This window comes from Protomyctophum bolini (assembly GCF_963924005.1).
Source record: "Protomyctophum bolini genome assembly, chromosome: 12".
Taxonomy (NCBI): Eukaryota; Metazoa; Chordata; class Actinopteri; order Myctophiformes; family Myctophidae; genus Protomyctophum; species Protomyctophum bolini.
In genome coordinates, this window is record NC_137873.1 from 16,088,674 (window position 1) to 16,115,795 (window position 27,122).

The following is a 27,122-nucleotide window of genomic DNA, read 5'->3' on the forward strand; positions in this document are numbered from 1 at the left end:
ATTACAACCACAGTCTTCTACTGTTGTACTGAGAGCTGATCAGTACAACCACAGTCTAATGCATACTGGGAGCTGACCAGTACAACCACAGTCTACTGTGTGTGTGTGTGTGTGTGTGTGTGTGTGTGTGTGTGTGTGTGTGTGTGTGTGTGTGTGTTCAATCTTTACTCATGACACTTACAGGGGTGTCCATATAAGACACTTACAGGGGGGTCCATAGTACAGTGTGTGTGTGTGTGTGTGTGCTCTCATACTGTATAGACACTCACAGGGGTGTCCATATAAGACACTCACAGGGGGGTCCACGGCGCATGTGTGTGTCTCATATTCTGAATAGCTCATACTGTATCTATAAGGATGTACAAATTGCAATTTTTTCCACAAGCAGCATTGGACCGATCGGCTGGAACGCTCCCAGTATGGCAAAGAGGAACCTTCACTCTAAATATTTCAAATCAGCCTGTTATAGCACCACCATCTGGTGGTCATTTCATCAAGATGTAAAAGTCAGATTTCCAATTGACTGTGACTGCCAAAGTCTGCGGGCCCTGCGCAGGCAACCCGGCCTGGCGGAGATCTGTGTCCTCATATAATATCAATGTATTACAGTCTACTTCAGACCAGATCCTTAGATAACCTCTCTCTCTCTCGTACGCACACACACAGAGCAGCAAGGCTGGTAGACTGTACATGGTCGGTGTTAGACACTCAGCATGTGGATTGCAAGCATTGTGTCGCACCATTAGAAGAGAGCCGGGCAATCGAAATGAGGACATGGGATTCCAATCTTCGGTGTAACTACCACCCCATCCCCCCTCCACTCCCCCAACGAGCAGCTATAGCTGCCTCCAGTCTAACGTCTGGAGGACGAGAAGCCATTTCCTGATGTGGTTTGAGTGTAGGTGGGGGGCAGAGGGGAGCACCGGAAAAATAAATGATTTAGCTCAGAGGCGATGTCTTGAGCTGAAGCTGTGAGGTGATGGTGCGTGGCTGCGTGCGTGCGTGTATGTGTGCGTGCGTGCGTAGGTAATGGGGCTTTTAGCGGAATCGATTGAGCTGATGAGGTGTGTGGAAATGGGTGTTGTCGTGTGGGTGTTAGGGGTCAGAGTTTGTGCAGTGGTGGAAGAAGTACTCGCGTCTTTTTCACTTAAGTAAAAGTATCAATAACGCCATATAGAAATTCTCTGTTACAAGTAAAAGTCCGGTGTTAAAAAGATTAGTACATAAAGTACATAAAGGGGTCCAAGGTTAATGTAGGCACATTTAAAGTTTTCAAATAATTGTAGTGGAGTAAAAGTATACAATATTTGCCTCTGAGATGTACTGTAGTGAAGTAGAAATAAAATAATTTTGGAAATATTCAAGTAAAAGGAAAAATACCTCAACATTGTAGCCTACTTAATACAGTCTGTCTTGAGCAAATGTACTTAAGTACTTTCCACCACTGAGTGTGTGGTAGAGTCAGCCCGATATAGCTTTGGTCAGTATACGTACACAGTATACCCTGAAGCACCCTCTGATGTTGTGTGTGTGTGTGTGTGTGTGTGTGTGTGTGTGTGTGATTCTGTCCCACGCATAACTTGAGCACTCTTCAGTGGTTCCAAAACGTCTCCCCAGGACCCAAAGTAGTAAAAATACCATGTCTAAAAGCTCAATTGTTGCTTAGCGCTACATGTGTTGTGAGCTTGTAGATCAGCAATTTTCAATAATTCTTAAACATTCGTTTTCTAATTCATGGGTTTTTCTTTTATTTCTTCACAACATGACTGAAAAAATCATCAAATTTGTGTTTAATTCATGACAGAGTTTGCTGTTTTGGGAATGTTTTTTTGAAAAAAATTTTTGAAACAATAATACTTAAAAACTAAATGTAGGAAAATAAAATAAATAAATGGACCTATAAATGTGTCCGTGACTGCCAGTGCTCTAACTAGCCGATGAACTGATCACATTGATGAACTGATCACATTGATGAACTGATCACATTGATGAACTGATCACATTGATCACAAGGCTTGTGTCGCCAAGGAGCCAAAGTAGTGTTGTCTGTCTGTCTGTGTGTCTGTGTGTCTGTCTGTCTGTCTGTCTGTCTGTGTGTGCACCTTAAATGTCCATATATGGACATCCCTGATGTCATCACAGACCTGAAAGCACTGAGCAGGTGCAGGGCTCTGGCAGTAGCCTATACTGTAGAACGTGTCTCAGAACTTAAAGGACCACTTCACGCATTTTCAACCTATATTCCTATTAGCTCGGATTACCCATCGGTGACATCAGTGGTAGGGAGGTTTCTGAACTGTACCTCCTCCTCTTAGTCAACTCAGACACAGACTGAGTTGACTAAAGTTGTACCATGTTATAACAAATCACACTTGTGTGAAGTGAGGGGCGCCCACATCGGCCACATGACGTCTTATGTCGTCATTTAGTGCCCGGAACAAACATTAAAGTCCATAGACTTCGCTAGCGCCCCTCAAAATCGCAATGAAAAATGGCTGGCAAGGGCTGAATGATGTATTCCTTTACTCTGGCAGTAAATGAGTAGTTTACTCAATAGGCCTATAGAGGTATATGTGCTCTGGTTCATTCAGTAGTCTTACACCTGTTCTTTTACCCTGCTGTCTGGGACGTCCCGCGAGAGCAAACCCAACCAGAGCAGTGCGGAGAAAAATAGCAGATAACAGACCAAACATCAATTCTAAATGCGTTCCCATCAAGTAGGACAAAACATTTCTGTGACTCTTGTTGGTGTTATCTATCAACTTACTATAAATATGACAGTTCCAGACACGATAAGAGCATTTTGCACCCTCATGCACTCATGCACCAAACGCTCTTGGTCTTCTACATAAGTAGCCTACTTTTAGCGTAGGTTGACACAGATCTAGGATGGTTTCTTTGGCTTTCTAAAAACCCTGTCTTCAACTGAAAGCCCCCCATAAAAGTAGTTTACGGCTCTATGATTCTCACCCATTTAACTGCACCCCATGCAGTTTGACATGCATTAGGTCTTGGATCCCCACTTAATAGCATTTGTATCTCTTGGATATTTATTTATATTGTAAAATCAATGTTGATTTGAGAGTGTACAAATGGAACCAAATGCACCATTGGACCAATGGCTGTGTAAAATTAAATGTGCATTAAAAAATATATATGGACGAAGGGAGCTGTGAAGTGACCCATTGGTTTCTCTGGTAAATAGCGCCACATTCTGGTCCATTAATGAGAACCGCAACAGTTTCATTATTTCCATGTTGGCTTCATATCCAGTGTACCTGACCTCACTGCTTCCCCAGCCTTTTAGAAAAGAACATCCTCCTTCTCCAATAATCCATGGTGTTGACGCCCCGGCAGCCTCTCCCCCGTGTGGGGTCCTCGCCTGCGGCGATACGGCCCCTGGGTGTTTTCCTACGAGCAATTTACGAGACTGATTGAATAACGGAATCTGCCGACGACACATTTCCCACACTTAATTTGCCGGCAGGGCTGATGTGCAAACATCTGAAGGATACCGGCGGCTGCTCAACCGTGCATGTGTGTGTGTGTGTGTGTGTGTGTGCAGCTTTGCGGTAATGAGTGCAGACACAAGGACAACTCAAGCTCGGCTCACTAGGGAGGTCTAACATCTGAGGCTGCTTCTGTAAGCATTAAATAACAAGACTACGAGTCTAACCACCACCGTGTGCTGCCTATCTAATCTGCAGTGACGGATGGAAGAAGTAACTATACAGACAGACATTTAGATTTCTATTATTGTGAGAACGATGGCTTCCATTATCACATTGCAACTTTTCACGAATAGTAAGCCTGCAGTTACTATTAGCTGTTGATGTCACTGGTTTCTGAAAAATGGTGGCATTTTATCGTGAACATTAGTGAAGACCAATTTTATGAAAGCAGGTTGAAAAGTGGTGAAGTGGTCCTTTAAACAAGTAATTAGATCAAATTAGATTAGACAAAATAGGACAAGTCTGGCCTGCATGGCAGTCACTGTGAGTGGCGCACGCAGACACACACGAACGTGCATGCATGCGTGCAAAAGCTCACACTCTCTTGAACTCTTGTCAGGTCATCAATAGTGAGTGCCCAATGTCAACCTCTACAGTAGGGGGCGGAGAGAGAGATAGAGACCTGTGTGTGTGTGTGTATGAGATTGACAGATCGTGCACTGTGACGGACAGCAGGAGTAATTCTTCCTCATATGTGTCCCTATGACCCTAAACATGACCCCATACACATACAACATGCCTGTGTGTGTGTGTGTCTTCACATTCACGTGTGTGTGTGTGTGTGTGTGTGTGTGTGTGTGTGTGTGTGTGTGTGTGTGTGCGTGTGCATGTGTCTGTGTGCGCGCGCGTGTGTGTAAGTTGGCCAGAGATGCCATCCCTGCATGGCATCTCTCTATACCATCTCACACCAAGTAAGGAAGCATTGTGGAGCCATGCTGCCCATACTCCTGCTTCTGTAGCATGAGGCAACTGTATAGCACTCTTTGCCTGACACCAGAAACAGTTGGATGTCGGGAGCGGTGCGAGACAAGGTCATGATAGACATCCGAAAATTGGATGCGCGAAAGACCACCATGGACAGCTCATGTAAATTTAGAGTTATGCCGCTTTGAAAATCCTGCTATAATGGAGTGTCAATGGAGCCGAGTTGTAAAGGACCGTACAATGCTATAAGGTAATCTGCCATCCTTATATATACGGACCTGCATGGCGAATCACGACCCTATAGCGGCGAGGTATGGATACAGTATATACGGACCTGGGAGAAAGATTATTAAGAGTCTTTGGTTTTACTCAGCCGGAATCGAAGCCCGACCTCTCAATATCAGGGTGGACACTCTAAATGCAAGGCCACACAGCTGATAACACTCAATGATGGACAATAAAGCCTGAGGCATACTCCACCAAACCAAGCATCTTCCGTTCAATTTGACCGGGCTCCCCCAAACCGAAAACGGTCACTGAAGACAGATATTTCAGGGGTGTTTGTGCCTCCCGTGCCTCTTCCAAACTACCATTCTTTATTTCATGTTCATGTCTTCAGCGATGACAGGATGAACTCTAACCCCTAAAACTAACATCTAAATGTAGTCCATAACCCTAACCTCTAAAACTATTAAACTAACTTGCATAATTCAACTCTAACCGGAACTTGAATAATTTCCTAATGGTAAGCCCAACTTAAAACAAAATGTATGACGTCATATAGTGATCTCCAAGTACTCTATAAATGTGCACTGCAACCACACCTGCTCATTATTACAGTTTAGGTCGCTAGTTGTTTCATTGGATAGCTGCACAATTGATTAATTCGATTTCAATTTCTTAATCGTCAGAGAATAATGGATGTGGTCCCAGTTTACGCTGCCGCTTCCCCAGCGATGGCAGAAGCAAGGAGGAGGAGGAGGAGAGCCGTGAAGGCGGTGGGTCCCAAGAGACGCAGGAGGAGGACCAGACGCGCTGCGACCGTGAGGCCCAGGAGAAGGAGACGCGCAGCTGCAGCCAAAACCACCAGGAGACGCAGAAAGTCCACCAGGCGTCGCAGGAAGCCCGCAAGAAGGACCGCGCCAAAGAGGCAAGCGAGGAGAAGGAGAAGAAGGCGTGCCGTATCGGCTGCGTAGTAAGCTTCCATATTGGAAGCTGCAACTATGCATTATTTTCTTTCTTCGATTATTTCATCGATTACATTGTTTTAATTTAATTGTTTTGATGCATCAGCATATTGATTAACCATTTAAGTATTTTTTTTTGTTGCACAGCGGCGGTGTGCAGGAATAGTGAAAATAGCCCACCTATAGAAGCTCACAACTTGTGAGCTTGTTGTGAGCTTGTAGATCAGTTGTTTTCACTTGCATATTTTTTATTTCAACCTTTTTAGTTTTTCACTTATATTTTCGATGTGTATGAATGATTTATTTTTAGTTTACCTTTTTTTTCACCTAGAATGTCATGCCCAAAACAGAGATTGGATATTTACAGTAAATACAAAAATATTCAATCATCTTTTTTTAATAATCAATAATCAATGATTATTTTGATTAACTGTTGAACCCCTAATCCATACACTAGCCACGGCACTGAGTAGAACAACAGCCACGTCGAGGTCGCTGATAAAAACCCCTGGAAGGACCCCTGCTCCAGTCCAAACCAAACATATCAGAGCTTCTGTTTCTTCAGTATCACACACGGAAGAACGAAAATTACCTCATGATTGTCCTGGGGGAGAGGGGGGGGGAGAAGACCACACTTAGTTTTCTTCCCCACGAAGGGAGGGGGTTTCACCCTATAGTTTTACACTGCAACAAAGGAGTGCCGTCTCAAGCAAACTTGAACCACCGAGCGAGCTAAAGCGAGCGATTTGCCATGTCAAACGTTGCGAAGTTTGCTTGAGCCGACTTGTTCGATCCTTCCAGCCCCTCCCTTCCTGGGACAGAAAACAGGGTCAATTCATTTCCCATGAAAGTCACATGGTTTTGAAGAAACTGCCTCGTCTCATAGGGGGAGGGTAGAATGCAGCCTTGAGACAAGGCAGTCTCTTCAAAAGACTTCCATTGGAAATTAATCAAAGCTGTCTCGTCACCCCCTCCCCCTAACCCCCTCACCCTCTCCCCCAGGACAGTCATGAGACAATTGCCTTACATGTGTGACTCAGGCTTAAGTAAACAGAACATTTATTTTCAGGTGGTTGCCAATCTCATGCAATCAGGAGTGAGAACCCAATTAGTTCAATGATTCAAGTATAGAACGTTGAGGTTCCACTTCCCATTGAGTGCATGCCTTTTGTCCGACGGGGCATAGGTCCGATCCATTAGTCCCATCGACTACCTACCCCAAACCCTCACCCTAACCATAACCGCGAGCACGGGGCAGCACACCTAAACCTAACCCCAAACCCTCACCCTAACCATAACCGCGAGCACGGGGCAGCACACCTAAACCTAACCCAAAACCCTCACCCTAACCATAACCGCGAGCACGGGGCAGCACACCTAAACCTAACCCCAAACCCTCACCCTAACCATAACCGCGAGCACGGGGCAGCACACCTAAACCTAACCCCAAACCCTCACCCTAACCATAACCGCGAGCACGGGGCAGCACACCTAAACCTAACCCCAAACCCTCACCCTAACCATAACCGCGAGCACGGGGCAGCACACCTAAACCTAACCCAGAGTCGGACCAATGCTCCGTCGGACCAAAGTATGCCTCCCCTTCCCATATTGCTTGTTTATGCCGTATACTCCTGACAGTAGGTCACTGAGAGCAAAGCGTAAACAAGGTGTAAACCATAAACAAAACATGTTGAGGTGTGCATGATGGTTCATGACAGCACTGCATCAACTTTCAATCTGTCAACACAGCAGACAGCTGGCATGGTGTGTGTTTGTTTGTCAGCTACCCACTGCTAAAACACAGCGTTTAACATTATCAGCTGACAGTATATTCACATAAAGCATATCTGCAACCTCACAACAGGTTGTGCTGGGACATATTGTGAGCTTATAGATCTGCTGTTTAATCATAACTCTAACCGTCTAGTAAATAAGGTCCACTGGATTCCTGTCCATTGATCTTTGGTTGTTGTTCTCATTATCCAATCAATGGCAATGAGGAAGATCAGGGGAGAGATGAGACAGCCTTGCCGCACTCCTGTTGTGATGGCAAAGGTGTCTGAGAGTTTGCCCTTGCTGATCACACGGCCACTGAAATCCTGGTTCTTTATTAGATTGGTGATTTTAGAGGGTAGGCCACAGTGTCCTATAGCCGTTTCAAGATATGGGTATAATACATTTATTTCGAGTGGACTCCAAGACTGAATCAAGACAGTCAAATTATGTGCGAGACCGAGATGAAACGAGAGATCGAGATCGAGACCGGACTCGAGACGAGTCAAGGACATCCCCCTCACGAGTGTGGTTTTTTTCATACTAAAATGGTGTTTTTCAGAGAGACAAATCATGAGAAAATCTACTTTATTATCAACCTTTCTCTTTCCCAGCAACACACTCTAGCAGGATCTAGCACCAGTAACCATAGGACGTTTGTGAAATTTGCTGTCTGACACTACAGTATGTCGCCTCTAGTGGCTGGTGCCTCTCGTGCCTCAAGTTTGCTTGAGATGGCACTTCTCCATCTTTAACGGCAAAATAAAGTCTGCGGTTGGGGGTAGCTCCTTTGAATCTGAATTTGAGATAGTTTTACAGGAGATGGAAAAAAACTCCTGTAAAACGAAAGAAGCCCCGCCCTACTGGGCGAGGCTTCCCCCTAGATATGTCTGCATGATTTCTCCATTCTGCACAGGAAACGGAGAGAGAGAAGGGAAGTGAAATTTATGATGTCATAGATTGACCCCCTGGTACTATATTAATGGGCACTGCACTGAGTCTGCTCGGTATTACGGTTCAACTTCAGAAGTAATTAATGGTTTAGCTTGATTAGAAAGAAACAATAATGGAAGTGATCCCAGTTTACGCTGCTGCTTCCCCAGCGAAGGCGGAAGCCAGGAGGAGGAGAAGAAGAGCCGTGAAGGCAGCGGGTCCCAAGAGAACGGTCAGACGCAGGAGGAGGAGGACGAGGCGCGCTGCATCCGTGAGGCCCAGGAGGAGAAGGAGACGTGCAGCTGCAGCCAAAACCACCAGGAGACGCAGAAAGTCCACCAGGCGTCGCAGGAGGCCCGCACGAAGGACTGCGCCAAAGAGGCAAGCGAGGAGAAGGAGAAGAAGGCGTGCCGTATCGGCTGAGTAGTAAGCATCCATATTGGAGGCTGCAAATATGGATTATTTTCTTTCTTTCATCAACCATTATATTATTTTATACTTTGTTGCACAGCGGCAGCGTGCAGAAATAGTGAAAATAGGCAATCTAGAAGCTCGCAACTTGTGAGCTTGATGTGACCTTCTAGATCTGCTAGTTTCACTGTTTTTTATTTGGACCTTTTTTTTTACACTTTTCACTTATAATTGCAACGTGTTGTGAAGTTGTAGATCAAATATTTTCAAAATTTATGAATGATTTATTTTTTAAACATTTTTTTAATACATTTTCACCTAGAATGACAGCCTGGCAAGGCCAGAATGTTTGCTTTCCAGGCTAAGAATGACATTCCCAAATGCCTGATTGTTAATTGTTATTTCTGAACTGTGCACTGTGCAGCCGCTCCAATGTCTGTCTGTCTGTCTGTCTGTCCCGTTGAGCACGGAATGACATCATCACGTGTCATCATTGCGATAAAAGGCGCTGCTCACTTTATACAAGTGTGATTGTTTTATTTCAATCATCTTTTTTGAGGGACACTGTCCCCAGAAGAAGCAGTGTATTTTAGCAGTGTATCGGTTGACAGTATGTTCACACACGTGTGTATTTCTAGCGGTTGCATATTCATCCTTTCAGGCCATCTATCTTGAGCATCCTGCACCAAACATCCACAGAACATTTTCCAGGAAAACAGACTGAGATTTCATGTTTTGCAGGAAATACACAATACACAAATCAAAAGCATCAAACTTTCATACATGTGATCATGTTTTTCATTCCAAATTAATTAATATTAACTCTTGGTGGGAATTGGTGGGTACTTTAACCTCATTAAAAATGCAACTATAAACACAATTCAGTGAGACAACTCACGAATAGATTTACCCATATTTATTGAATAAATGAGAATACAAGTGTTCATGTGATATTAAACTTCATGGCGTTCGGCTCTGCTGCATTTTCTCCCTGCTCGGCACAATTAAACACCATTATGAAATATTAAGAGCAGGGAGATAGATATACAATAAAGCCCCCATGGGAAACACATAGCAGAGCCCACTGGTGGTGCTGGGGAGGCGGTGGGAGCTAACAGGCGCATACCAACAGTCCGGGGACAAATGACAAAGGACAGAGACTGAGGTGAGCTTAAATAACAAGGCAATTGGTCAGCTGACTGCCGCGTCATCGTAGTCATGAAGAATGAACATGAGTGTAGTAGGCTACCACGGTAATACACATGCATATTATGCGCACGAAGGCATGGCATGCACCCCCTCGAGTATGTCTGCATGAACTAACTGCAGACTACGCTCCATTTATTCCACCAAAACTATAAAACAGTCAGCTGAATGCATTATCAATTTACAGTATAGCTGTACAGATTATAATATATATGTGCAACTTTGTCCTGCTATGCGATATATACAGTAGGTTCACTTAACTGAAAGTGGGCTTTCAGATGTTCTAGTCAATATGTTGAATGGCAAGAAGTTCCTTCAAAATGTGCGTGCCCTGCAGTTTATGGCTGAATGTACAGTTGATGAGGTAGTGCTACAGAGGGTGATCACAGATTGAACAGGATAGGACAGCAAAACCTACTGTATGTGCTGCTGATGACTTGGAGTACATCTGTTCTGAACATGAGACGGCTGTCTTTTCCATCTGATGTCATGGCCTCTACTACCTGAAAAGCTACCTCTCATGTTCAAAGGTATTTTAGCCGGGAAGCCGCAGATCCAAAAGCTCAAAGGTTAAGGATTAACCTGTGATGTCATGCCGTACTTTTTATTTGTGTTTTCTCTATTCACTTGGTCATTAAGGTCCACAGAATGAGAATGAGAGGCCTGCTCTGCCAAAAACATTGCGAAAAAGGGTTATGGCCATTTTTGTATACCACACCATAGACAACCAATAAGGCAACATTTCACCATGCTTTAAGTAGCATGTGACAATTGTGACATGTCAAACTAGGGTGTTTTCATGATTCTTGAATCAAGTATTGCCATCAAAAGATAATTAAAAGTAAGTAAAAGTAGCCCGCTCATGCATGTTTGTATCAACAACAAAGCCATCCCAGAAGGTTGTGTTCTCATCTATTGAAAACAAGAAAAAGCTGATGTATATCTGTGACAGGCTTTTACATCTACAGGAAACAAACGTGTATGGTGACAGGGAGGACCCATGCGCCATTGAGATGGATGCAGAAGGAGCCAATATCATCTAGAAAACCAGCAGGAGGAAGCCGAAACCATCATTGTCCAACAAGTCCTGCTATGTGCTGGAGAAGCCCATCAAATCGACAGATATGTTTGTCTTACTTCTACACAATTACCAACGTGCAGGACGGATGTACCACACATAATGGAATCTCCGAGCCAGGAAGGGGTAATAGTCAACAAATCAAGTCAAATCAAGCCCATGGCATATCAAGATGTATAAGGTACTATTAGTTGGGAAAAGTCACTGTCATCAAAGTGTTGAACACTGGGTATAAGATATTGGCAACATGGATTCACGGTTCCAGCAAGTCATCGACAAAGCCACTGCCTTCATCTCAGCCTATTACGGCATACAGAAGAGCAGGGACATGTCACACAAGACTGCTAGTCTGGGGGAAAATAATGGGAAAGGACATGCATCAGCTTCAAACCTACCACCAACAAATCAATATCTCATTGAGAATGTTAACACTTAGCCCGCTAGCATTTATTGGAAAATTAGGATCTAATTCACGCCAGCATTTTTCCCAGTCGAGCTCTTATTTTGAAAAGCCACATTTACAGAAAACCGGAAGTAGCATTATCCTAGGAAGTTGAACAGTTCCCGTTCAACTGTTGTTTACAATATGGGTCTCCACATCGCCGGCTCTGTGTCATCAAAGAAACGTTGTTTGGACCAAAAATGCCATCTGGGACAGGGAATAGGAGATACAGGCGATTGAAAGAAACGGATAGAATGGATTCTTATGGTGCCGATGATCTAAAATGGTCGACGGAGTCTTGTGACAGCAACAGCTAGCTACCCGATGCTAACGTAAGTAGCATTATGGCTAATTGTAAGCATTTCTCAAAAGTAAAATGTATGACGTCATACAGTGGCCTCCAACTACTATATTAATGGGCACTGTGCCTTGGTTGCTCCATATTATAGTTCTGCTTCAGAAGTGACTAGTTGTTTCATTCGATAACTGCCAGATTAACTAATCAAATTCAATTAATTAAGTTTTTAAGCATCAGAGAGAATAATGGATGTGGTCCCTGTTTACGCTACCTCTTCCCCAGCGAAGGCAGAAGCAAGGAGGAGGAGGAGGAGAACCGTTAAGGCAGCGGGTCCAAAGAGAACAGTCAGGCGCAGGAGGAGGAGGACCAGACGTGCTGCATCCGTGAGGCCCAGAAGAAGGAGACGCGCAGCTGCAGCCAAAACCACCCGCAGACGCAGAAAGTCCACCAGGCGTCGCAGGAGACCCGCAAGAAGGACAGCGGCAAAAAAGCAAGTGAGGAGAAGGAGAAGAAGGCGCGCCATATCCGCTCAGTAAGCATATTATAGCAACTATGATTATTTTATTTATTCGATTACCCCATTGATTACTTTGTTTTAATTAATTTATTTTGAATTGTTTTGATGCATCAGCAAATCGATTAACCGTTTAAAGAATTGTTTTATCCTTTGTTGCACAGCGGCACCGTGCAGAAACAGTGAAAATAATTTGTAGATCAGCTGTTTTCACGTTTTGATTTTTTTTAAAACCTTTTTAGTTAGTACCCAGATAACAAAAGATGAGTGAATCAACGTTGTGATATTAGTCAGCCATGATGGTTGCAATCAACATTGATGCCAGGTATTGAGAAGATGTTGAAAGTGCTCGCTATGATCCACATTGAAATAATGTTGCACTTCCAACCAATTGTGACAATGAATCAACCTTGATTCAACTATGATATAATCAACATTGAAAGAACGTAGAATTGCATCAACATTGATTCAACTATGAATCTATCCATCCATTAACATTGATTCAACTATACATCCATCCATCCATCATACATTGAAACAATGCTATTATTAAAGGGCCATTTCAACCTTCTTCTGTATGCCTAATATGTCAAATTTAAAAAAGAATATAAATTACAAAATTAATATGTCAAATTTAAAAAAAGAATTGTAAAAAATTACAAAATTAATGGTATAGTTCAACAAGGAACACACCAAAGTAGTCTAGTCAGTGATATCACTAATAGACAAGTTTGGAGCTACCACCGCAGAAGAGTAAAATGATTATTTTTTAAATGATGCATAGAAAATGCTGAAATGGTCCATTAAGTATGCTATACTGCAGTGGTTCTCAACCTTTTAATACAAAGACCCCACATTGTCATTTTTTGAGCCTCTGGATTGGCCATTTCCAAAACAATTAAAGAAACCAAGGTTTGAGAACAGCTGCTTTACAACATTCTCTATGAACAAAAACAAAACAGACCATTATTCATTTACTTATTTATTAGATTCAAGCACATGGATAAGTGCACATCCAATTCCCAGCATTTATTTTGCTACACTGAATTTGAATTTTGATTATTACAAAACATACAGTAACCACTTCAGTCCTATACACAGCTCAATGAGTCACATTGTGAGCTTGTAGAGCTGCAATTTTCAAAAGATTAGTCCTTGAACGACCCTAGTTCAACATGAACCAAAAACAGCCCTGAAAATCCAGGGGACACAATTAAAATCTTCCTCCCCAGTTCAACATGAACACCACATTAACCGTCCATCCATTTGTCCTGAAACTCCAGGGGACAAAGAAATCAGGCAGTCCTTCAGAACCAATCGGACCCCAGTTCAACATGAACGAAACAAACAGTCCAATGATCCATCAAACCCACTGGCTGCTTTAGAAGAGATTTTTACATTTTTTTACGTCAGGCCTAAATGGGTTAAGACTTTAAGGACCTGTGGGTGTGGGAACCTTGTCTTTCCTGGGTACCCCGCCACTCCTGTCGGGTGCATAACGCAGCCACTTCTGCAGAGCATCCTTGTACTGCAATTCGGTCAACTTGCGGTCAAATTGACGAGCAGCCGCTGAAAAAAAGAAAACAGGCGTTACTAAATTAAAATTAAAATAAAGCTGCAGTTCCATTCAAAGTGACATAAATGTCCATTGTGTACTAGGTTCAGACGGGAACCTACATACAATTGAGCCACACTAATGTTCATTAAATAAATGTCACAGTTTGTCTACTCTGTCTCAGAGGAAGACAGTGGACAGTTCTGAAACTTGCCTACCAGTGACATTCTTAACTGTACACAGGCACAGAACACCTGAGATGCAGAGCGAGTAGACACATTTGTGCAGTCCAATTGTGAGCATTAGAGCAGTAGTTATCAGCCTGTGGGTCGGGACCCCCACATGAATATGGGGTGTCCCCAGATGACAGTGAAGAATAATGAATACCTCAGAAATTAAAAAGTAATACCATTAGAAAAGTCAATCTATACTATAAAACTGGTCAAACATTGGCCAAATCAATCACTCCTTCGGTGTCAATCAGGCCTATGGTCCGATAGGAGAAAGTGAAAATAGCCAATCTACAGAGTCAAATTGAATGCCTCAACAACAACTCCAAGTATTTTGATGTGCAGACTCACCAAAAATGCAGTCCTGAAGTAGGGTGTCTTTGAAGGCCCTCTTCTCTCCCTTGCCAGCCCAGTTGAAAACGCATGCCAGGTTGTTTGTCAGGGTGGCGCCAACCATTCGCCGGATCATGTTCTCACTATTGGTCCCTCCGACTAATGCCAGGCGTGCAATCTTAACAGAGAGATAAAATAGTTAGTGTACAACGTGCCATGTCAAATGGACAAAGTAGTGCATTAAGATTTCTATTACATAAGAGCATTAGTTTCAAATATGAAACAATTCAAAAAATTGGCAAAAGAAAGTCAAATATTGTCCAAGAAAGAATAATTGCACCCATCACAAGGCGTTCTAAGGCTCACCATCTTGTGACGCACTCGCTCCTCCCTCAGTGCAGTTTCCGCCTGATCAAACTCCTCCTCGTTGGAGAGAGGCAGATTGATGGGGAAGGGCTCCTCTCGCTGGGATTCAGGAACTCCTCGGACATTCAATGTGGACTTTGCCATTTCAGTTTTGATGAATTGAATGTCCCTCCCCATCTGCCTCACCTCCATAAGTATCTCTGCCAGCATTTTAGTGTTTTTCTGGGAAGAAAGGTCTTGGAAGAAAAACAATTTGACATTAAATTTCAAGGATTATTGACCATTTTCAATCAAATGACACCAACTCGCTAATGTCTGCACCCCTCGCTTATAGTAACCATTAAATGCTTAACAAAGACAGTAAAGACGAAGGGACATGTTTGTCAATTCAGATGTCATCAGAAAGATTAAGACGTTGATCAGAAAATGATACTTGCCTTGCAACATCTGGCTGGGTTCCCCTCCATGCACTCTTCTCTGTGGTGTTTCTGGCGTTGACGCTTTAAGAAACAGACAACATGGGATCAGACATGGCATTGCACATAGGTCATTGTGTAATTCCGTGTGTGTGTGTGGGGGGGGGGAGGGATGGTAATATAGGTATCTTTACCCTGGTCAGGAGTCCTGAATCCAGATGATCTGGTGCCATTTGCACCCTGGTCAGGTGTCCTGAATCCAGATGATCTGGTGCCATTTGCACCCTGGTCAGGCGTCCTGAATCCAGCTGATCTGGTGCCATTTGCATAGCTGGGACTGAAGGCTAAAAGAAAGGACACATCATTGAACATGATTTATGGAATATTTCAAAAACAACATTTAACCCATTTAGACCTGATAAACCTGTGTTTCTATGTCAGTGGTTCTCAAATGTTTTCATGTCAAGGACCCCCAGAATGATCTGTATTTGGCCACCGATCCCCATCTGAAAATATGCTGTTCCAGGGACCCCCCAGAAGCAAGGCTTGAGTTAAAACGTCTGCTCTAAAATATATTCAAAGATTTGCCCCACACTTTCACAATATTTCAAAAATAGCAGATCTACAAGCTCGGACATCTGCTATTTTTCAAAAGCTAAAGTATAACAATGCTTTAAACACCAACAGGGGTTCCTGTCCTGAATGGGATGAGAAATACATACTGTTCCTTGCTTGCTCTGATGGCACAGTGTGGTAGGGGCTGGTATACATTGGCATTCCTGGAGAAATAAAACTAATATCAATCTTTTATTGTTATGAATGAGGACCATCAATTTCCAGTTTTAGAAGATGTGGGATGAACACCCTTACAAGACCATTTGAACACTCAGTTACAGACCTTTTATCGTCATTCAGGCGATAAAGGGTATTTTGTTTCTGCTAATACTGTCCGTGGCACAAATTGTTAGTCAACTCACCTTGATAATCTTGGGGATAGCCTTGGGGAGGGTGAACTAAAAAAAAGAGAACAATCAAATTATTCAAGGAGATTTAACTTGGGAGTAAAGAAGTTGAAATATTTCAGTCTAATAAGTTACAGTTACTGTATGTCATGGTGCAATAGCACAGCAACTGTAAACAAAGTTATAACAGACAACGGACATACCATTTCTTGCTTGTCCATTATGGTGCCCTCCTGAAATGAATACAAATAAATATAATTAGTCAAGGTAAAATAATTCTTATGAAGTCATATGATATCATGCCAACGCAAACAGCTCCTTGCAAATAGTGAGTCACTGAATAAGCTACTGTATTATCAACTAAACATTTTACATTGAATTAACATTTCAAGTCAATAAGGTCTTCTCCTGTAAGTAGTAGTATTAATCCCCCAATACCGCCTCCCATCTAAACGGACTTTAGACACAATAAGAGTGGCCAATCAGGGCATCACATATATGTAGCCTATTAGTACTTACCATCATTAAAGAGGTCTCTTGACTCTAGCTCTGCCAAGAAGCTTCCACAAAAGCCTAAAATGAAAACATAAAACATGAACTATGAAAGTTATAACTCTGACAAAGCACATACCCTAGTAGTAATGCGAAGTGGTTAGACTGGTTACCATTATCAGGCTGGTCAAATGTCTGCACGTCCTCCAAGCACCTTCCTTCAGAGGCTAAAAGGGAACACAAGACAGAAACTTTAACACATATCACATGACTGATATGTTTGCATGTATTGACCGAGGAACTACATGCTTGCAAATTAAAATTGTAATAACATACCACTGATTTCACTAGGGGTTGGTACAGACTGGTTGGTTTGCCGCACTGGTATTGGTGCAGGTAGGTACTGGTTGGGTGTTGGTACATTGGAGTCGAGCAGCACTGGATTAACAAAGTAGAAAGAATTATACATGCAAATACTTAAATGGGTAGCCATTAGTGTCATAACTGACAGTGCCACTGTACCTGGAAAAAGAACAGCAGGTGGCTTGGCAAATCTTCTCTTAGCGCTGATGGTTTCTGGCTCCTCATCTGACTCCATGTACACAGTATTTGGCCTTAAAATTAAATAAACATTTATCAGTATAATTACAATAAATGAGAAAGCCTTGAGATGCACTGTTCTCGGGCCAGGAGCCCATCGCCCTTTTCTGTAAAATGAGACAGCTTGACGTACAAGCACACAGACATGACACTAGTCCATCACAGGACAGACATCCAATCCAACCCTCGAGGCAGAGTTCCAAGCAGTGAGGAACGGATTAGTCTCTCTGACTCGGCCAGAGATGGAAACCCTGGCCTCCTAATCTCAGTGTGGGCACTGCATGTACCTTATTCGTCTTTTACGCCGTGCATCCGTTTCCTCCTCAGATTCTAAATCAGTGGTTGGACATCCAGTAGTTATATACTTGTCTTCATGTTGCTTGGCCTTTTCAAGTGAGTCTGTAAAACAAGTCGGAAATACAGTATGCCATTTAAAGAAGTGTGACTAATACTTAAACAATGCAATATAAACAGGATTTTGAAAATGGCAACCAGAATACCATCTGCCAAATGAGGCAACTACCAACACTTGGCTGTGGCTCAGGGGTAGAGTTGCCGGTTGGGAATCAGAAAGTGCAGTTTGATCCCGGGGTCCCCCTGAATTTGTGTCAAAGTGTCCTCGGATAAAACCGCTATATAAATGCACCACTTACCACGTCTACTTACCACAAGAAATTAAGAGCCGAACATATTCATGCATGGTCCATCCGTTTTGAGGCATCATTTTTTCTTTGAGGGCCTTAGAAAAGTTGATGTTTTTTGGGGGCCATAACAAGGTACTATCCTTTGGATTGAACCAACTGGAAGGAACTGTAGCAGTTCCTCCAGTAGGAAATAGTACCACGGCCCACAGCACCACCTCCTTTTCCATTCTGTACAATAAATGACATTAGAATATAAATATTATGATATTGGGGTTGGTAAAGTTAGTTTTAGTTTATTTTTTACATATATGAATGCTACTGCATATGAGCTATTGGAATGGCTATGAGGCCATCTCCCTCAGCCTCTGGACACAGAACACATTTGCGTTTAATACAGCTAAGTTTACCAACCCCAATATTGTCACACAACTCTCTGACCTTATATGTGCCTATGCATGAGGACTCACAGGGATAAGTGTAATATGATTCACGCTGTCTGAAGGTTCTGTATATTACATAGACCTCATTTTGTTCCTGGACTATATTCTGTACTACTGCAATAGTATCTCCCACCTGAAAACAATTATCCCCTTGCTTTGTAGACAAGGTGAAACGACTATTGGAGACCTTTTTGTACTGTAGAGCAGCACTGAAATGCCGAGGAAGTGGACCATCAGTATGGATGTTCTGTAATACTGGTTCATCTGTTGCTAGTGGAAACTCAACCTGTGGCTTTTCTGATAATCTTTTGACTACCTGCTGTAGAGGTTGGTTTGGCTTGCGTAACAGATGCTTTATTTGGCCAAGATAATTCTCAAAAGGGAATCCAGAAACATTATCCAAGGGTCCAAATCGTTTGTATTCCTCTGCTAAATGTATAAGCTGGTGAACACTGAACACAATCTGATCTCTACCATAGAGTTTTCCAAAGTGTTCCACAAAAGAAATGGTCAATTTATGGGCAAATTCAACCATTTGGCCAGTAATTTCAGGTGACAAAAACAAATACATGGCCACTGAAAACAACATGAAATTGTCATACAACTCACTGGGAAGGCAATCCTTCAGAACTACAGGACCCCAGTATAACATAAAGGATCGGAACTCAGTAGCTTTCCAACGATCAAGCTCGTTCAAACCTCTTGGCTTGCGATTGAATTCAACAGGGGTGTGGGAATGCAACACCAACAGTTTGCTTGTCATACTGTTAACCACGTGTGAAGGAAGTCTAGTGGCTAGATTGCCCTTTAACCAGATATTCAACAGTTTTCTCATCAACCCAAGACAACAGAGGTGCATATAATCTATTGGAAATGAAGATACCATCTTTACAATCCCTGTTAAAGGACTGAGTGTCTGTTTTAAGTGATGTTGCTCATCAATCATATCACTAAAACTCAAGTCAGTCCTCAGCCTGACATTTGTTTCCGGATACGTCATTTTGTTCCTCCACACACCCTCTTGATCACACTTGTCGCATCCGGAATACCCATTATGTGACTTAATATTCTTAATGTAGGCTCTGGCGGGAGCATCACACACAAATGCGGAAACCTCTGCATTCAAATGCTTACCATTATGAATAATTCCATTAGCCAGTACATTTTTAAGGTCGCTAACAAATTGCTGCAGATACTCAACAACACACTTTGGCTTGGTCAAACCACAAAATATACCGACAATAAATGGAGACTTTGTGTAATCACATTTCAGCATTGCAAGTATAGGCCAGAATTGAAGTCTTGAACTCTTAAAGAGGGGGAGACCATCCATGTTGAACTGTAAAGTAAGAGTTTTGAGGTTCACTGGTAATCTCAGACATTTCAATCGTGAAAGTATTCCTCGCACCAATCCAAAATGATAGTACTCGCCACCTTGCATTTGAGTGGTTGCAACCTTGGATTGCGTTCTAAGCAGAGTTCTTCCATCTTTAGGGAGCCTAGGGTGAAATATCTTTAAGATGGACAGCAGAGCAGACAAAGCAACCAGACTGATAGAGTAAGAGGATGCCCAATATCTTAGGCTCTTTATAAGCAGATCCTGACTAGGTTGATGATCATCACTGTCAGAGTGGCGATGAATCAAATCATCTCCATCACTCAGATCATCTCCATCACTTCCAGCTACACTATCTGTATGATCATTTTCCATTTGCTCATGATCTGATTCAACTTCATTATAGTCAGCTAAACTGCTATCAATATGAGAATCTTCCATTTGTACATAATTAGTATCAACTACATCGTAGCAAGCTACATCTATAGGGTCATTTTCAGCTACACTGCCATCTATAAGGTTATTTTCAAAGTGTAAATGGGAATCTGGTGGTGCATCTACCGGTAGTTGGGAAATGTGTGAGATTTCCTCATATTCATGAAGGATCTCTCGCTCTATGTCCCTTACAGTTTTCACTACTCTACGTCTTTTGGCCCAATAAGAGGCCATCTCTCTGTTGGTAAAGTGAGGTGGTGCTGCTATTAATTTACTTGGCCTTGTGTATTGCTTGTAGTCCTCTTTTACCACGACCCTGAAAACAAATAGGGAAACAAAGAATAAAATATTGCGTGTGTGTGTGTGTGTGTGTGTGCAATATATAAATGCACCATTTATAAACTTGACTTACACAGAGACGATCCAACCCCTAGTGTCCTGTGCCGATCCAACACCAGCGCCCGTAGTGTCCTGGCTGTGACTGCACACAGACACACAGCCAAATTACAATATATATAAATGCAGCATTTATAAGCTTTTTTTTTTTTTTTAAAGAACCATGGTTTAAAAGTAATCTACAATCTACAATCTACAAGCTCAGAGCCTCATTATAGCAACATCATACATAGTTATGAAACTTGACTTGCAGTCCGAGACCTGTTGAGACGATTAAAAACCAGCCTGTCCTATGACTGCACAAACAATTATTTGTATAGTGTCTTAATAACATTTATTTTTATACCCACACAATATATCAATTCACCATTTATAAGCTTTTCAGAAAGAACCATTGTTTAGAAGTAGTTCTTTAAAAAAGAGATCTACAAGCTCACTATAGTAAATAGCCCCATATGTGCCCTCTCCCTACGCTCATTCTGTAGCTCCGAGATACAGAATGAGCGTAGGGAGAGGGCACATATGGGGCTAGGAGGTACCGCAGCTTTGTTCATAAATAAATGAAGAACTGCTTCGCCGTGGTGCTGGTTACATCAATGCTTATGTAACAATTAAAAACGCTAATAATATATACGCGTATATGCACATATAAACAAATTAAATAAGTTTTAATCGCGAGAGTCGTTAGCAAAATGGCGGCGATAACATGAATAACTAGCATGCTAGCTTGGATGCACAGTTGCACAGTAGACCTACAAGCAACAGACTCCGGACTAACTTTCCACGGCACGGGGTCCAGGGATAATTACAAAAAGTTAACATGCATTTAAACGATAACAGCCATATGATGGCATCGGAACGGGATAAAACAATAGTAGCATGGCTCAACAATTAGACATTATTAGCCAGCATAAAACCTCGGACTTTACGGCATGATAATATACAAACGTAAACAGTGGAAAACAAGTGGTGGTATCTGAATGGGATAATAAATGATATTCCATAACGACTTACCAGTTTGTTTCTTGTTTATTTCACACGCCGTTCAGCCACGTTTCCAAAAGTTCCAGTGCTACTGCAAACCTTATAGTTAGTTATACTCTAAGCTGCAAACGGCCGCCCGCCAGCAAAATTTGAACTGACTCAATAAGTCCCGTGAGATCTCGCATGGTCTCGTTAACGCCCCCCACCCGATGACAACCTGCCGGATGGTCACGTGATTCAGTATTTTAAAGCGATGTTTATAGTTTATTTAATTTTATCTTCCTCCAGTGATTTTTATGTAAATATGTATTTATTTATTCATTCATGTATTATTTTGTGCCGCCCAAAATGACAAGAGCACCGTATTGAATTAATACATATTTAATTATTTGATAATGTAATGTGGGCCATGCGATGTGAAAACCTATAAGAGTCACGTGACTTCCCCTCTTCAATAAAAATGAATCAACTTTATGAAATGATCCAAGCTGATATCGCTTCTGTCGTGCATTTTATACATGTATGGTATTGTATTTTAATAAACATAATTATTATTGACTTTTTGTAATGCATTTTGAGCAAATATTGAGAACCACTGATACAGAAACATGAGGTTTTTCATTTTCAATAAAAAAATAGCAGACCTACAAGCTTGTAGTGCCACTCTGCTCTCCTCTCCTCTCCTCTCCTCTCCTCTCCTCTCCTCTCCTCTCCTCTCCTCTCCTCTCCTCTCCTCTCCTCTCCTCTCCTCTCCTCTCCTCTCCTCTCCTCTCCCTCCCCTCCCCTCTCCTCTCCTCTCCTCCCCTCTCCTCTCCTCTCCTCTCCTCTCCCTCCCCTCTCCTCACCTCTCCTCCCCTCTCCTCTCCTCTCCTCCAGAAACTGTGAAGACACAAAACAGACCTTTAAACATTTTTTTAATGTTATTCTTTCGTACACAAGACGTATTCTTCATATTTAGAGCATGCCGAATCCAATGGCGCCGGTCTGGACTTTCCACGACGTTTGCAAAGGTCAAAGTTCAGCCAAAAGACTGCAACAGTGACCTTTGGGGCCTAAAGAAATGGGCCTAGGGTTAGATTTGAGGTTCCAAAGGTCGCAGAAAAAAACCGAGACTATCACGACGATCGTCTCGTCTCCGCGATCGCAGAGATATAAGGCTCATCACGAACAGACTCCTGTGGGGGAAAGGGAAATGGAGTTTAAATCATGGAATGATGCTGTGGTGTGCTGGGGAGTGGTGGGTGTGGTGGGAAGGACTAGTGAGGTGGTTTGGAGTGGACTTGGGGCTGTGGACTCCTCACAGGTGGAGCACCCTCTGGGTTGGAAACGGGGGGAGGTTCCAGTGGTGGTGTGGGTGGACTTGGGTGTCGAGGAGGTAGAAGGAAGGGGATAGGGTGAGATGCCCGCCACCTCCACCTCCCGAACACCGCTAGGGGGTCCGGGTGAAGAGGAGGCAGGCAGTGTTGAGTCCTCCGGGACAGGGGGGAGGGGGGTTGTGGGGGGCAACCGGGAGCTGGTCCTCTGGGGTTTTACTCTCTGTGGCTGGGGGGGCGCCAGAGCAAAGGCCTCCGGACGTCTCCCCAGCGACAGAGAGCAAATGGGTCTGGGTGGTGGGCGGGGGGCACTAGGGAGGACGGGTCGCTGGTCTGTGGGGGTTATGAGGAGGGGTGGGATGGTAGGCCGCCTGGTTATAGGGAAGGTGAGAAGGGGTGGGATGTAAGGCGTGGGGAGTAAGGCTGGTGGGGAAGTGTTCCTGCCCAGAGGAGGGGGGAACACTTGGGCTGGGGTCCTAGGGTGTGGGAGCAGGCCAGGCCGAGCACTAGCAGAGCTATTGGGAGGTCTCGAGTGAGGTGGAGGGGGGGCGGTGTGTGTTGCTGTGTGTGTGTTCGCTCGTGTATGTATGTTGTAGCGGTTGGTATGTGTGAAATGTTGCTGTGTATGTTGTCTGTGTTGTGTGTGTTGTGTGTGTTGGCTGTCTGTGTTGTGTGTGTTGTGTGGTTGGCTGTGTGTGTCGTGTGGTTGGCTGTGTGTGTTGTGTGTGTTGTGTGGTAGGCTGTGTGTGTTGTGTGTGTTGTGTGGTTGGCTGTGCGTGTTGTGTGTGTTGTGTGGTTGGCTGTGTGTGTTGTGTGTGTTGTGTGGTTGGCTGTGTGTGTTGTGTGTGTTGTGTGGTTGGCTGTGCGTGTTGTGTGTGTTGTGTGGTTGGCTGTGTGTGTTGTGTGTGTTGTGTGGTTGGCTGTGTGTGTTGTGTGCGTGTCTGTATCTGTAGTATGTTGCTAGGGTTGCAGTAGTCAGTCTCTGGGTGTATCTTTTATGTGCCCAACCTATGGCTATGGTATAGGCCATAGGGTTATGTGGGTGTATGTCTGGTGTGAGTGTGTCTATGGTGTCTGTGTAGTGTGTTTGTGTGCATGTTTGTGTTCATCCAGTTATGTCCACCTGCGTGGTGGTGGTCTCAGTGGGGCAGGCGGGCTTGATGAAGGTGGTGAGTTTGTTCACCTGTCTCATCATCCCAACAGGGAAGGACCCTGTCCGGAGAGCCCTGTCAGCCACCTCTCCATGGTGTACAGCTTGGATTATTTTAAAATAAAGTTTGGCTGTCTGCCTGGTGGCTTCATCGGGAGGGTGACCAAGGGGGGGCTGGCTGTTAGGTACAGGGTGATGGGGGCGTGTAGTAGGGGTATGGGAAGATAGAGGTATAGGGGGATATCTGTTGGTGAAGGGTGGTCTAGCTACTTGGGCATATGTGGGTCTACGGGGAAGTCTGTGTGCGCCATTGGATTCGGCATGCTCTAAATATGAAGAATACGTCTTGTGTACGAAAGAATAACATTAAAAAAATGTTTTAAAGGTCTGTTTTGTGTCTTCACAGTTTCTGGAGGAGAGGAGAGGAGACGAGAGCATACCTACTGCAAGCTCGTAGCATGGCACTACGAGCTTGCAGGTCTTCGTTTTTTTGAAAATGATAAAAACCTCAGTGGTTCTCAATATTTCGAGCTTGTAGGTCTGCTATTTTTGAAAAATGAAAAGTGAAAATGAAAAACCTCATGTTTCTGTATCAGTGGTTCTCAATATTTCGTGCTTGTAATTGAAACCATAGGATTGAAACAATGTCAATTCATTGTAAGGCATTTCAACATTGAAAAATCACCATCTATAATACATTGATTCAATTGAATCAATCAAACGTTGAAGTGATAACTGTAATTAGACATTGAATCAACATAGGTTTTTCAACCTAGGTCCCCCCCCCCTCCCCCCCCCCATCACAATTGAAACCATAGGATTGAAACAATGTCAATTAATTGTAGGGCATTTCAACATTGAAAAATCAGCATCTATAATACATTGATTCAACAACAGCTTTTCAAACGTTGAAATGGTTAACTGTAATTAGACAATGAATCAACATAGGTATTTCAACCTCAACCAAAAATAACCAATCTGACCAAAAGTCAACGTTGAATTAACATCTTTTGCTATCTGGGTAGTGTTTTTTACACTTTTCACTCACATACTTGCGACGTGTTATTATTTTTTAAACATTTTTTTTCACCTAGAATGACATGCCCCAAATAGGGATTGATTGATAATTGATTATTTGATTAAATTATCAATTATATATATTTTTTAATAATGGCCTACATTGATTTGTTTAACCGTTAACCGTGCTGTTGCTGTATACTCCTGTGTCAGTTATCTTTCCTGATTGGATAAAACTGGTATCATCATTGCGATAAAAGGCGCTGCTCACTTTATACAAGTGTGATTGTTTTATTTCAATCATCTTTTTTGAGGGACACTGTCCCCAGAAGAAGCAGTGTATTTTAGCAGTGTATCGGTTGACAGTATGTTCACACACGTGTGTATTTCTAGCGGTTGCATATTCATCCTTTCAGGCCATCTATCTTGAGCATCCTGCACCAAACATCCACAGAACATTTTCCAGGAAAACAGACTGAGATTTCATGTTTTGCAGGAAAATGTATGACGTCATACAGTGGCCTCCAACTACTATATTAATGGGCACTGTGCCTTGGTTGCTCCATATTATAGTTCTGCTTCTGAAGTGACTAGTTGTTTCATTCGATAACTGCCAGATTAACTAATCAAATTCAATTAATTAAGTCTTTAAGCATCAGAGAGAATAATGGATGTGGTCCCTGTTTACGCTACCTCTTCCCCAGCGAAGGCAGAAGCAAGGAGGAGGAGGAGGAGAACCGTTAAGGCAGTGGGTCCAAAGAGAACGGTCAGGCGCAGGAGGAGGAGGACCAGACGTGCTGCATCCGTGAGGCCCAGAAGAAGGAGACACGCAGCTGCAGCCAAAACCACCCGCAGACGCAGAAAGTCCACCAGGCGTCGCAGGAGACCCGCAAGAAGGACCGCGCCAAAAAAGCAAGTGAGGAGAAGGAGAAGAAGGCGCGCCATATCGGCTCAGTAAGCATATTATAGCAACTATGATTATTTTATTTATTCGATTACCCCATTGATTACTTTGTTTTAATTAATTTAATTTGAATTGTTTTGATGCATCAGCAAATCGATTAACCGTTTAAAGAATTGTTTTATCCTTTGTTGCACAGCGGCACCGTGCAGAAACAGTGAAAATAATTTGTAGATCAGCTGTTTTCACGTTTTGATTTTTTTTAAACCTTTTTAGTTAGTAGTGTTTTTTACACTTTTCACTCACATACTTGCGACGTGTTATTATTTTTTAAACATTTTTTTTCACCTAGAATGACATGCCCCAAATAGGGATTGATTGATAATTGATTATTTGATTAAATTATCAATTATATATATTTTTTAATAATGGCCTACATTGATTTGTTTAACCGTTAACCGTGCTGTTGCTGTATACTCCTGTGTCAGTTATCTTTCCTGATTGGATAAAACTGGTATCCTGACAGTAGGTCACCGAGAGCAGGAAAGCGCTCCATAATCAATCATTCAATCTGTCAACAAACACAGCTGACACTGCTGTGTGCGCGTGTGTGTGAGTGTGAGCGTGCGTGCATGTGTGCGTGCGCACACATGGATGTGCATGTGTGTGTTTGTCAGCTACACGCGTGCATACAGGTACAGTACAGTACAAACATGTAAAAACACAAGGTCACAAGTCTAAACTCAACTTGAATCTTTTCCTAATTGTAAGCCCAACAAAAAAAATATATATACAGTAGCTGCAAGCAGCGATAAGCAATAACAAACATCACACCTGTGTGAACTGAGGCTGGCTCAACAACACCGCTGGCTTGGCTGCAGTTATAGTTAGTGCTCAGTGTGAATGGCCCTTTGAGTCTGCTCAACAGTGCCACTTTAGGTCAGCCAGCGGTATTGCAGCTGTTCATACCCCAAACAGACATGCATACCGTACATCAGAGTCCTGCAACGGGTCGGATACCGGATAATCTTTTATTATATATTTAATCTATCTCTTTTCCAGCAGAAGGTGCCATCCCTCTGGAAACAGTCCACTATAGTTCCGGTGGCCAAGAGCAATAAGCCCCAAACGCTCAATGATTTCAGGCCTGTTGCTCTAACTTCCCTGATCATGAAACAATTTGAAAAACTAGTCAAGTCCGAGCTCGTGGCAAAAACTGAGCGCTTACTGGACCCCCTCCAATCTGCGTATAGGGCTGGAAGGGGTGTTCA

At 43.0% G+C, this 27,122-nt stretch overlaps 2 protein-coding genes across 2 annotated transcripts in view; both read right to left on the bottom strand.

The window, feature by feature from the left end:
- kcnq3 (potassium voltage-gated channel, KQT-like subfamily, member 3) overlaps positions 1 to 27,122 on the bottom strand; it is a gene marked incomplete at both ends in the record, with an annotated part of 181,907 nt that overhangs the window by 77,096 nt on the left and 77,689 nt on the right.
- On the bottom strand, positions 15,106 to 17,614 carry LOC308325336 (uncharacterized protein; the record flags this gene model as incomplete). Its single annotated transcript, XM_080777824.1, has 11 exons — positions 17,523 to 17,614; positions 17,158 to 17,249; positions 16,972 to 17,073; positions 16,809 to 16,862; positions 16,663 to 16,716; positions 16,347 to 16,376; positions 16,159 to 16,194; positions 15,904 to 15,960; positions 15,376 to 15,525; positions 15,199 to 15,265; positions 15,106 to 15,112 (listed from the first exon to the last, which is right to left on the bottom strand). Exons 2-11 carry the CDS (start codon positions 17,231 to 17,233, stop codon positions 15,106 to 15,108), a joined length of 633 nt encoding a protein of 210 aa, XP_080633950.1. The 5' UTR covers positions 17,234 to 17,249; positions 17,523 to 17,614.